The 12,411-nt window shown below is 54.2% G+C and overlaps 6 protein-coding genes across 6 annotated transcripts; 2 read left to right on the top strand and 4 right to left on the bottom strand.

Moving 5' to 3' along the window:
* Positions 1-1,316: 1,316 nt before the first annotated feature.
* Positions 1,317-2,110, bottom strand: PC9H_010529 (uncharacterized protein; the record flags this gene model as incomplete). Its single annotated transcript, XM_036780022.1, has 2 exons — positions 1,317-1,986; positions 2,043-2,110. 2 exons carry the CDS (start codon positions 2,108-2,110, stop codon positions 1,317-1,319), a joined length of 738 nt encoding a protein of 245 aa, XP_036627405.1.
* Positions 2,111-3,784: 1,674 nt separating this feature from the next.
* On the top strand, positions 3,785-4,342 carry STE3_3 (a-factor receptor; the record flags this gene model as incomplete). Its single annotated transcript, XM_036780023.1, has 1 exon — positions 3,785-4,342. The coding sequence occupies one exon, from the start codon at positions 3,785-3,787 to the stop codon at positions 4,340-4,342; it is 558 nt and encodes a 185-aa protein (XP_036627406.1).
* A 466-nt stretch (positions 4,343-4,808) lies between these two features.
* SET5 (SET domain-containing protein 5) lies at positions 4,809-6,404 on the bottom strand (the record flags this gene model as incomplete). Its single annotated transcript, XM_036780024.1, has 4 exons — positions 4,809-5,173; positions 5,249-5,445; positions 5,506-5,892; positions 5,968-6,404. 4 exons carry the CDS (start codon positions 6,402-6,404, stop codon positions 4,809-4,811), a joined length of 1,386 nt encoding a protein of 461 aa, XP_036627407.1.
* A 157-nt stretch (positions 6,405-6,561) lies between these two features.
* Positions 6,562-7,868, top strand: PC9H_010532 (uncharacterized protein; the record flags this gene model as incomplete). Its single annotated transcript, XM_036780025.1, has 6 exons — positions 6,562-6,627; positions 6,682-6,810; positions 6,865-6,885; positions 6,942-7,091; positions 7,148-7,648; positions 7,704-7,868. 6 exons carry the CDS (start codon positions 6,562-6,564, stop codon positions 7,866-7,868), a joined length of 1,032 nt encoding a protein of 343 aa, XP_036627408.1.
* A 171-nt stretch (positions 7,869-8,039) lies between these two features.
* On the bottom strand, positions 8,040-9,713 carry PC9H_010533 (uncharacterized protein; the record flags this gene model as incomplete). Its single annotated transcript, XM_036780026.1, has 8 exons — positions 8,040-8,181; positions 8,244-8,325; positions 8,394-8,505; positions 8,568-8,645; positions 8,695-9,299; positions 9,354-9,512; positions 9,564-9,606; positions 9,663-9,713. The coding sequence occupies 8 exons, from the start codon at positions 9,711-9,713 to the stop codon at positions 8,040-8,042; spliced, it is 1,272 nt and encodes a 423-aa protein (XP_036627409.1).
* A 364-nt stretch (positions 9,714-10,077) lies between these two features.
* PC9H_010534 (uncharacterized protein) lies at positions 10,078-11,893 on the bottom strand (the record flags this gene model as incomplete). Its single annotated transcript, XM_036780027.1, has 9 exons — positions 10,078-10,389; positions 10,447-10,497; positions 10,548-10,637; positions 10,696-10,869; positions 10,925-10,942; positions 10,995-11,404; positions 11,461-11,529; positions 11,590-11,795; positions 11,862-11,893. The coding sequence occupies 9 exons, from the start codon at positions 11,891-11,893 to the stop codon at positions 10,078-10,080; spliced, it is 1,362 nt and encodes a 453-aa protein (XP_036627410.1).
* Between the last annotated feature and the right edge of the window lie 518 nt (positions 11,894-12,411).

Raw genomic sequence — 12,411 nt, forward strand, 5'->3', positions numbered from 1 at the left:
AAGCGCCGCGCGGATGCATGCGAGCGGGCGGGCCGTCGGGCCGCCGCTGTCGTTCAACCATTTTCTCACTATATATATTGGCAACTATACGTCTCCGAGACACATCTAACGTTCGCCTCGTACGCCAGCCACTGGATCGCACATAACGCCCTATACTCCCTATACTCCCTATACCCCATGCCTTGCTTTCTACTATTCTTCCGGTGCTGACTCTGGCGATGATCGATGACGGGTCGACGCTGGCGGTTGCGATATTATAGGCTCCGTGCATTCGTCGCGTCTCTGCTTATCCTCTACGGCTGGCACTTCAGCTAGAGGGACCCCCTGGCCGTCTGAATTGCGTCGCGTCGTACGGGTGTGTTTCCGTGGAGGCGGCTATTACGGGCAAGGCTGGCACCTTCAACCAGGCGATGGCGTGACTTACCTTTCGCTCCTGGAATGCACCGCACGATGATGGGATTGCGGACACGGTCTACTTGCGCATGGGTGTTGCCCGTTCCGTCATTTCGTGACACATCAACGCTTGGATGTCGCTCTTCCCGTGCGCCTTCGTGATCGAGTCGCGCGCCCATGGATCCTGTCGCTCTATCAAAACCCGCGGGATATCGGCCCAACATGTCTACTCTCGTGTCTGTGACTATCACGACGGCTCCCTTCGACATATCCACCGAATGCCTAACATCCACATCCCTCGTCTTTGGCCGCGAGCTTCGAGTTCTTCCAGAACAGCGCATAGCACAGTACGCAGAGTGGACTTCGATGGATGTGGGACGTAGCTCATCGCTGAGAGGCGGTATCTCTGCATAGACAGCCCAAAAATTGATACAGCGGCGGAGTGCGTGATTGTACCAGCCCCATCCTTCTGCAGGGGCTTGCGCAACACAGAGCAGCGGCAACCCCGCGGGCAAGCCAGAAAGAAAAAGAGCGAACGCCTCTGGTACGAACGGAGCTAGCGGTGCCACGGCAAGGGGTATTCTTGCAGGGCTAGGGCTCCGTCTTGTTATCGCTCATCGGTGCGTGGAAAAAATGCGACCATCTGCTCGTATGTCCACAGCCTTACAGGATTCTGCGTTGACAGCTGATATGATTTCTATTTATATAATTTCTCGAGGCGGGAGGCTAATGTACATGTGGTGGACACTTGGGAGCCGAACAACACAGAATCAGATGATGCGGCAGGAGGGCATTCAGACAAAGCGCCGCTGACAACGTCGGAACTCTAGGCATAGGTGAGATCATAGGAAACATACACGGGGGCGCAAACCACCAAGCACCGTTGTTCAACGCGCGAGGCGCGGTCAGTGCGTATAAACCGATCACTCGATGCGCGCGGCGAGTGGGCAGCGCCCGCCCTTGCGATGGCGCGAGAGATCTACCTTTGTAGTGAAGGCCACGCCGCAAAGGCAGATGAACGGTTTGATCCCGTAATGCGCACGAACATGGCCTGCCTGCACGGTGAGTTTGTAGGGCCGAGACGATGGCACGAAGGGATCCTCACGGTCTCTGTTCTCTTTAGACGTGAACATGCTGCTGCAGATGTGGCAGCCGTGCTTCCGTGGCCGGACGCGCCTCCTATCGGCCGAAGAGACCATGGCTGGTGTGCCGATCGTGTGGCGGATGACCACCGGGACCGTAGCTTCGACGCTGGCATCTTGCGTGGTTCGCGCTGGCGTACCGATCGTGTGGGGGATCGTCGGTGCGGTGTTCCCGCTGATGCCTTGCTCTGGTGGATGGACCAACAGAGCGCCCAGCCCTTGCCGGGCCAGCCAAGCTGCGTCGATGGGGTGCATCCAGCCTGCGGCGGACGAGGAAACGATGGCGTGGTCGTGACCACCGTACTGACCTGTGGCTGCGTCGAGAGGCACCGGGGCAGACGTGAGGCCTCCCATGAATTGCGGGACGATGCCGCTCGCGTGCGTGGATACGTGATCCCAAGGGGCCTCGAGATAGGCGGGGTACGGGTACGCCGAGGGTGGATACAGCCCTCTGGAAGGAGGAAGTCAAGATCCTGCAGCGCCTGAAGACATCGAAGAAGAAACTACCTCGAAGGCGTAGTATATAGTGGTACGTGTGCCGTGTCTGCCCACAGCGGATGGTTCGGCGTCGACATTGGAACTGAGAGAAGGCGGGTCTGTTCGATGACGGGGAGGGGGGTCAACGAGTTGAAGAATGTTGAGGTCAGACAAAGGTCAGATCCTTGACATTGGAGTGTTTAAGTACTCTGAGTCGGACATTTAGGACTCTGTCTTGAAACACCTGCGCAGTACATTGGCGGGTGTAGCCAGGTGTAGCTACAGTAAAGCCAAGGCCAATTCAAAGCCGGTATACCGACTAGTTGATCGGTCTCCGTGTAATCTCTGCTAAGGAGATATGCGGGCGCTTGAGTACGGGGCGGCCAGTAGTCGTTGGCCGGTCGCCATTTCGGTTGGCATCGGCACATGAGCACAATCTACGTCGGGTCAGTGTAAGCGACCCCCGGCTTCCCTTAGCGCGCACTTGCATTCGTGCATGCCAGTCAGGCATTTACAGCCAAAAACAAGAAAGTCATCAATGAGTCATCCTCTGACCCCAAGGTAAGTGTCTGTGTCTGTATCTGTATCTGTGTCAGCGTTGGCTTCAAAACTCGGCGGTAGGTGAGCGCCATATACATCGTCCTAGTCCAATGCTGTTCTCTCGCATTTTAGTTGTGTCCCCAGTCAATCGCTGATCGCTGATCAGAGACCAGAGAGCAGGGGGGGCGCGGGTCTCCGATCTCCGATGTCTGCAGCTGGGGAATCTCAAGTTTCCTCGCTCGCATGCGTCGCTCTCCCAACCATCGTATCATTCCCCGTCAAGTTCGTAGTCGCCTGCCTCACCAGCCGTTCGGCCGATCAACAACCATGAAAAACCCAATCGATGTGTCTAGGGAAGTGGCGTTGACATCATATGGAACCCCCAATTGAATCTAGCTTCGAAACCGCAAGTACTATATAGGCCGTGCTATTTGGCGTCAAATGGTGCTCTTTAGTGGAAACCGCGACTGTAATAGCACCCACCAATACCCACCAACGCCGAGTCCGAGAAAGGGGCCCCCTCTGTGCTCTCTGAACGGTGAATTAACCCATATCTCTCTCAACCCAATATCTCGCTGATCCTCCGTTAACCCTTAGTCAAACCGTGGGCATACGAGGATGATGTGGGCAGATCTTTGTGTGCGGGCTATCGTGCCTTTCGCAGCACCCTTGGTCACCGTCGGTGGCTCTCTTCGTGGTAATATCAATATCTATCGAATCCGCCATGCGCCCGCCGTTCCGAGGACGTTTTGTCCCGTCTGCAGTGCGAGGCTCCCCCCAGGACAGCAGAATGGCCCGTACACTCGCGAGTCGCGCGCGGCGATGCTGGTGAATGCGAGCGCGAGCTCGGAGGGACGCGCTGTCAGGATCCAGGATCCACGGCGTTCGACGTTACGTCCGGAGGTACGACTAGTGATGCTGTAGCCATCCTGGATGCTGCTGACTCACGGCCCTCTTGAAATGCACTCGGGCGGGCGGGCGCGAGGCCCGCCATCATACCATGTCATGTGGCTCGCCGCGGAGCTCTGATCTAAGTTGGATACAGCGCGGGTGCAATCGATATCGATAAAGGTACCTAGAAGGAACTTGGGCGCTTGTATATACGAGTTCGCTCATATCATTTTTTGAATAGCAAGGGTTGTTGGTCTTCTTTTCGGATGCCGATGCTACCCCTTCACCTACGATACCCCCGTAGCTTTCGTCCCCGTCTCCTGCCCACCAGTCCTCATCGGATGCATCTGCATCTCCGGCGAATTAATGCATTCATGAATCATGGCATCCTCGCCTTCAACAAGCGCCTTCAATTCAAGGAGCTCCTCCCTGGAAACAGTGGCCGCCTCGCTTCCAACCGGTACTTGCGCCTCATGGGCCTCGACTGCACCGACATCGTCCTCGCCGTTCTCCTCGGTCTCTACGCCGTCTCGCTCAACGCACGCATCGGGATTTCTCCCTGGTTGGGCTGGGCTGATACCCACGACGATTTCTCCCGCGTCGACCAGATACCAGGAGTCCTATGGCGCGTGGGCAAGACTTTCGTGACCGCCGTTGAACTCAGTCGATGGTCCATCGTCGTCTGCGCCTTCATCTTCTCTTCTTCGGCTTTGCCGACGAGGCCCGCAAGCACTACCACAACTACCACATTGCTTTCGATCCCGTTTCCAAGCGTGTCGGATACACCACTGGCGGAACAATGTCCTCCACCGGCACTTTCGACGAGGAGCGGACATGCCCTGGTATGGGCTCTACTGGCACTGGCGTTACCCGTCCCGTCTTCGTACACACCGATATGATCACCAAGCGCGAATCATACGCTTCGTTCTCCGATATGTCCTTCACGGACGCTGGTGTACGAGGATCTGGTGACATTACGGGGCGAAGTTGTAAGTAGATCGTAATTGTCAGGTCAGGACTCCGAGTAGACCGTCAACGTTCATCGTGGAGGATACAACACAGCAATGCGAGGTTTGGGATTTTAAAGTTTCCATGGATCATTACGATTGGGGAGTACCCACTCACCATCCACTTTGATCTCCCGCGATCATTAGTGGCGCGGCATTGTAAGTATAAGTATACCATGCAGCATAATGGATTCTTTGCAATCGACATGCACCCCATAACATTTGGAGGCATGGAACGTTATGATTTACGGCTGTGTGTACAGTCGGCGCTGGAAGAAATGATTAACAGTGAACTGCGAAAGATGAGGCGCACAAGAAAGTAACGTTGATTAGTAGTTCACTTCAGCACAAGTAGAAACTACGCAAGCCCCAGCCCAGCCTTCAGCTCCCTCTCCAAATCATCAAGCGCCGCGCCGGCCGCAGCCTCTGCCTCCCCGTCCGCCTTCCTCTTCTCCGCCAGTTCCTTCAGCTCCTGCACACACCTCGGGCACTTACACTTTCCGAACGCCCAGCTCTCCAATTCGATTTGGCGGGAGGTGACGCTCCCCGAGGGGTTGACGTATGTGACGGTGAGCTCCTCGCCGGGCTGGATGTCTTGCTTCGCGATGACGGTGATGCGCGCGAGCATTGTCTTCTGCTCGAGGTGCCGTACTGATACGTTGGGCGAGCAGGAGTGGTTCAGGTGCGAGTGGAGGACGTAGAGCCCGCCGTGTGCTTCCAAGTCTGTATATTACGCGAAGTCGATTCAATTGTAAGTAAGAATGAATGTGATCAATGACAAAGAAGCACGAAACGCACTCAGACTCATGCGTCCCAGGCCACGCAGGAACGACTTATAGTTGAAGAGGTCAGATTTGAGGTCCTCACGCAAAGGCTTCTTGAGCAGCTTTGTGAGCTTCTTCTGGTCTGCGGGATTCGGTGGCTCACTGAAGGCCTGAACGAATAGAGTGTGTGCTTTCTGCCAGGCTACTCTGTCGGGTTCTGCCCCGTGATGCCTGCAAGCGCACATTAGTCGAAGTCCCAAAGGAAGAGTTTCGTTTGGGTACAAGACGCACCCTTCATAGCTCTGTTGGAACCTTTCCTCCATGCCCAGTTCCGCTAGCCCCTTCACAACCTGCCAATCCGAATTGAGCGTCGAGTCGTCGATCTGGTTCGCCAGCAAGATCCTGCTTGTGCACTGCGAGAGCGCGTGGAGGGCCATCCACTGCGTGTCTCTCGCAAATTTCAAGAGGGGGACGCATGCGGGGTTCTGGGACGGACAGAGCAATGTATGATGCTTCTTCGACCTCGCGAGGCAGAGGCGACTGCAGAACTTGATCGGACAGGGCGCTGCAGAGGACGAGGACGAGCCGGGGCAAGAGGTGATCAACGGCGAGGCCGTCGCGAAAGGTGTCGAGCAGAATCCACACGCGGCAGATTGGTGCTGCAAATCGTATATTTCCCTGCGAAAATCGATCAATACATCAGATTCTTTCTCAGTTACTCACTGCGCGGGTCCGCCTAGGCATTATCCGTACCATTCAGGTGCGAGGATGAACGGGTCCTCTTTCCAGATGACCTCCCCCTTGCTGATCTTCTCCATCGCGACGAGCCCCTTGCCCTTTTTCTTGTCGAAGTACTTGACCCGTACTTTGAGCGTCCATTTCTGCAAATCGAGGTTTTTGATCACCCGGGATGACGGGTACTGGTACGGGATGAAACTCGTGGACCCGTCTGCCGCGATCACGACCTCTTCGCTCTGCTCTTGTGGCGTCGACGAGGACGGAGGCGAGGCATTGAGCACCAGCCCGTGCAGCTGCAAAATTTTACGAGTGCGTTTTTCGGAGACGAGCCAAGTTGGGAAGGAGATGAGCAGGAGAGCGTGAATTTTTGCGATTCCACACTGCGGATTGTTAGTCTTGAGGTCGATGAGCGCGGCGGTGAGCTCGTCCTCAGAGGGGATTACACTGCCCATCGTCGCCCCACACGTGTGCAAAACAGACCGCCCCTTTGCCGAGACTCATCTGGGTCAGGAAGACAATGGCGGTAATGTGACCGAACAAGCAAGCCCCTGAGCTCAACTTCTGCCGCCACTCTCACAGACTTCAAGTTCACACCCAGTCCACTTGTCCATGGCGGATCCTGCAGCCAAATTCGCAGAGGCCGTGTCCGCATTCACAAAGTCTGTAAACCTCACAGTGCGTGGTGTCCTGCTACCAAAAGTTCCTGTCTGAAGCTGAAGACTCCCCCAGTTCGCCGAGGTGCAGAAACACGCACGCGCCGAAGCCCTACGGCCGATCCAGCTCGTCAAAGATGAACGCGATGAACAAGTGAGGATAGCATCGACAAGCCAGGCCGAACTGGCATCTTGCAAAGGACTGGTGAGTTTCGAGTCCATGTGCGAAGCAATCCAATTCTCATGTCATTTACGCCAGCTACAACAAGCTGAACTCACGGTACGTCGAATTCCAGATACCAGGCGTCGCAGGAATGAATGCCATATCGTTGGCAGGTAGCCCGCCAGGCCGAAACAATAGCGCAACTACGACGCGAGGTCGCCCAGTGGAAGGACCAGGCCCAGAATTGGCAGGAGCACTTCCTTCGCGTCGAGGAGCAGCGGTGCGCGCTGTCTACGAGGTTGGATGAGTGGCTCGTTGGCCAGGTGCGTTTTCTTCATCTAGCCGACTCACGCCCATATAATGACTGGTTGCTATGCAGCAATCCATGATCGCTAGCATGTCTCAGCGCCCGCCTCTCGAAGACCCTTCCTCGTCCCGGTCTCATGATATCGATGCCCTCCCTACACCGCGCTCGATAAAAACAAAGACGCCAAACCCCCAGCGTCGAGATCCCAGCTCCCCCCATTACCCCGCCGAAGCCTCCGCCTCTACTTCCACCCGAGCTCTAAAAGCGTCGAAGACTCCTCACAAACCGATACCCCAGCCCTCCACTGCCGGGCCTTCATCACCTTCAGCGACACTCATAAGGCGCGTTCATGCAGTGATAAATGTCCCAATAAAGGATGAGCCTGCATCCGATGAAGAGACACCCGCCATCACACATTCAATAACGACATCCTCCAGCCACCGGCCGAAGAGACGGATAGTACGCGATGATGACTCGGACAACGTATCTGAACCGGAGCGTAGTAGGGCTGATGATAACACAACCACCGGTGGGGACGAGGAGGATGACGAACTCATGCTGGGTGCCGTCAAGGTATCTATCGATTGTCCACCCATATAATGTGCAGCTAATGGAGATCTTTCTCCAGATCCCAGCTCCTAGACGGACAGCCGCTCGACGAGCAGCCAACGCGCCGGCCCAACAAACACAACACGAACCCCCGCCCCAGCCCACCACAACTACATCCAGAAAGCGGAAGCCAGCTGAAACCTCCCGCTCTGCCAAAAAGGTGCGCAAGGTCCCGGCACACTAACACACAACGCCTGGGCTCCCGCCATCCCCATCCCAGCTCTCGTTCATGTCCTTATGACAAGTATACCTATTTATATATAACAATGCTCTTCATGGACTGCGTTACAATATATAGCGGAGTAGCAGCAAAGCGAACGTAGCGGTGATACATATTATGTTCTTAGTACGTGCTTTACATCAGCTTGCCGCCACCTGTGTAGGCTGGCCCGCTGCTGGCTGCCGACTTTTTCTGCTTGAGGGCACGGCTGGTGGCGAACAGCACGCTATCAAGTAGCGATGCCACCGTCAACACTCCTCCGACAATGGCGCATGTCCTGTTCAGGGATATGACTGTTAGACCAGGCGAGTCAGGACACCGAAAGGGCAGGAAACATACGAAGTGATGAAATGCGCGAATGATTGCCGGGTTTCTGAATGCACGACGAGGATTGGCGAGATCTCGAAGTTGAAGAATGCACCTGGGTAAGCGAGAAGCGAGGGCGTCAGCAACAATCGATAGTTGAGGTTGTGCAATGACGGAGCGTACCTGGTAGGCCAGAAACGCCATGCTGAATGTGGACACCTGCGGGAGTGTCGCCTTGACCGCCGTCAGTCAAATCACGCTCGAAATGCGTTACGCTATATTGATGCGAGTTAACCTAAGCGGCGCAGATTAGTAGCTGCTGACGGGACCAGCGACGCAAACGCGTTTAGAACGTACAGTTTGGCCATCCAATGTACGGAACTGTGTCGAGACGACTTTGAGGAAGTATTGGAACATATACTGTGCTTTTGAAGTCTGTGAATGGCTTCAATCCCCGTTCACTTATCAGAGGGAGCAAATTTACCCTAGCATATGACCCATCCAATGGATTCGTGACTCCGAGTTGTTGCTTCATCGTGCTACTGATTTCTGCCTTGTTGAAGTCATATTCATCATCGCCTTCGAAAGCCAGATGGTGGATCGTGTGCGTAAAGTCATGACGGTTACCGTCGTCCCGGAGGTACGGAACGAGTTCGTAGATATTTCGCGCCGCTGACTGGAATGAACGACCCGGAGAGAGATGGATGTTTCCTATGACTTTGTTGATGCGCAGACGGCCATTGATGTTGCATCCCTCTGACGCCTGTTCCTTGAGCTTGTCCGCCCACCCTTCGTCCTTGCATTGCTCGATCGCTTCGGGGTTGCCAAACGCCCATCCGCGGTTGATGTATGCTTGTCGGACTTCCTCGCACGTATTACAGCATCCACTAGGGGGCTCCAACCCTCCGAAACACGACCCGCAGTAGTTCTCGCCCTTCGCACTATGAATCGTGTCTAAATCATTCTTCAGCTCAGAGCTATATGAGTTCGGTATCATGACGCCTTTCGAGTCGAGGCGGGTCTTCAGGACGTTGTGGGATATGTCTCGTTGGGTCTCGCCGCTGATGTCCATGACATCCACGCTAAGCACTGGCGAACGGTTAATGATACGGATCTGTACGTGGCTCTACGGCTGGGACTCACGGAAGCAGGGTACCCTTGGAAATGTAACATTCATGTTGACGGTGAGTTTCTCTCCTCTGCTCTTGTCGACAACGATAGATGTGTCGACGCTTACGCGCCTGTAGTCGAAGAATTCCATGGTAGTGAAGGCAAGAATTATTGCCGCTGACAGTATTGTCACTAGAATCGTCACATTAGCCTCTACCTCGATAGCTAGTCACCCGGGCTCACGAAATGCGCCCGTCCGCGTCTTGACCTTGACATCTTCGGTTGTCTGGGAGGCGGCATAAGATACAAAGTTACTTGGCCGACTAAGGTGACTATATATACCTTGCCAAATGCATCGACGCCTTTGAGGCTTGCAAATAGACCCTTTGCCATTGTCGTGGACTAACGGCAATCCCTGATTGAGAGCCACGGACCCAAAGTGAAGAGGAGGGGAAAGAAGAAGAGGGAGAGAGAGGATTGGCGAGTTTGCCGTGAAACGGGAGTAATATTAGATGGTGAGGTAGCGCCTCGTGACCAGATCGACGTGTCACTTTCAGACATGCGCTTCAAGCGCCCAGACTCGTAACCGTGCTCGCTGGCTCCGAACATTTACTTCCGGACTTCTACCGTGAACACGTCGTTCTACGGAGAAATGCTGAACATACATACGATATGTCACTGAAATATATAGAATCTCTGCTGCACATAAATTACAAATTACGAATGACCCAAAGATGAACAGTACACAAGCATAGAATCAAAGTGTTGATCGCAAAGGAGGGCACTCCAGCAGCTGCAGAGCCTCCTTCAGTGGGCCTTCGGCGGTCGTCGACCATGCCCACCGCCAGTTAGCCTTGATAGCCTCACCAATCTCGGGTAGACGTTCTGTATCCTTGTCTGCGTCCAGACCAGGGAGTTGTAGACCGAACAGGCGTCCATTAATTAAGGAACGCTCTGCAACTTCCATGGCAATTGGACGGCGTATCTCGTCGTAAATTGACAAAGCGCGAGGAATCGTCGAAGCCACGGTAAGATGGTGACCAAGGAGGCTACAGAGCACGTAGGCATCCTATCAGAATACACCCGTTAGTATGTACGCATAATAATATTGGGCGGGGTCACTCACTTCGATAGCTTGACCGGCTCCAGAAGCTTGCTGTGGCGACATTGCGTGAGCCTGTATTCGTCAATAAGTCATGGAAGAACCGTATTCAAGAGCAGCCTTACCGCATCTCCGAGAAGTGCGACATGTCCAGATACCCATGTAGGAAGTGGCTTGGATGCATGGATCGCCCACCGTGATGGCCGATCAACGCACTGCGTAAAATAGCGTCAATACTACAGCAGGCTCTTGCAGCAAGCATGCTCTGTGCACCTTTAATATTGCTTGAAGTTCAGGCTCCCAATGAGAATGAGCCTGCAGAAGCTCTTCCGTATCCACATTGGTCACCCAGGGCCCGGGAAACTGTGTCCCAGCAAGGTCCTCTCTGGCATGGAACGCTCCAACGTTGATCAAGCGTCCCGACGAGATCGGGTAGACAACAACATTCTAAGCGGGTACCATTTAGCGGGCTAGAGTTTCATGGGCAGTGCAATAGACTTACCACGTTCCGACCCATATACTATCGGGGAGGACATGTCATTACATAACAACCGCGGGATGAGGCAACGTACCATTCTTGGTATGGAGCTTTCCTCAGGTACTCGAATATCTTGACCCGGGTGAGCGTCGCGGTAGGCCTTCAACTTAGCCGATGGCACCAAAGCCCGATACGCGACTATGCCCGTCCACCGGGGTTCAATAGACTCTAGTGTTTGTTCAGCCTCCTTCGAGTTGCCCTTTGCTGCCGCTTTCATGGCCTTCTGGGTGAGCATTGAACGCCGGACGGCGGACTTGATACCATCAGAACCTATCAAGAGGTCGCAGCCCGCTGTTGACCCGTCTGTAAACGTCAGATGAACGTGTCCTGAGGCATCTTCGTGATAAGAATCAAGGCGAGTTGAGTAGTGTATGGGAAATCTAGGGGGTAGGTGGGCAACAAGGACCTGCAACACATCTGGTCTGTGGTATCGCAGGAAACTCCCTATGCAACGATCTGCCGTCAGTTCCGAACATATCAGTTGATGAAAGGGAACTCACCTTTCGTAATAAGCTTGTAGAAGTCAAGGCCCTCAGCTTGATCGCTCTTCCGGAAGACAAACGCGTCCGCTACGATGACAAAGAGTCAGTCAAATCAAGTATAGGACGGACGCTGAGGAATGGTCCTACAGTCTTCATACGTCGGCTTCAGGGCAGTCACCCTTGAGAAATCCTCCGAAAGCCCCAATTTTTCTAAGATACGCCAAACCCGTGGCCACACCCCAATCCCAGCTCCAACTTCAGAGAACTCAGCCGCGGCTTCGTATATCTCAACATCGATATTTGGGTATTTGGATAGCATAACGGCGCAGGCGAGCCCTCCAATGCCACCGCCGCTGAATAGTAGTCACGACAATGAGTACAATGCAGGACACCTTGTTAACAGTTCTCTAGATACTCACCAGATGGCGACCTTGAACTTTGCTGGAGACATGGGTTGAATGTGGCGCAGTGGGTGAAATGGTTGGAGGTAAGATAATGCATGCCTACTCGCATTCAGCCTCATATAGGCTCCCTGCCCGATAGTATAACCCCTCGAGGAAGCTGTACTCCCATCAGGATTGCCCGTATGGTACGGTGTCGGGATACTGTGTTCCTGAGTAGAAATCCACGCTGAAGTCCGACATGCGCCAACGCTTCTGTAGTTTGAATTACTCCTCTACTCCAGCGCAATCGTGCTTGCGTCCTTTGAGCGACCCGCCCGTGATCTGGTACTGCCAGAGTGCCTGTCTGTCGTCGCTTGAACTCGCTCGATGTCAGTCAACCAGGCTGATAGCCGGTAGACCTGTCAAGACAAGAGGTTTAGGACACGACGATCATCCGTGGGCGGATATCAGAGACGCATGAAAAAATAGAGGCTGCAACTCATATGTAGTTTTTGTGTTTAGTCGGCTCGTACCGACGGGTCTAGAAGAACTGCAAAGAGACACGAAAGGGTAATCGCAGCTGGAT

This window comes from Pleurotus ostreatus, assembly GCF_014466165.1.
Source record: "Pleurotus ostreatus strain PC9 chromosome Unknown scaffold_8, whole genome shotgun sequence".
Classification (NCBI taxonomy): Eukaryota; Fungi; Basidiomycota; class Agaricomycetes; order Agaricales; family Pleurotaceae; genus Pleurotus; species Pleurotus ostreatus.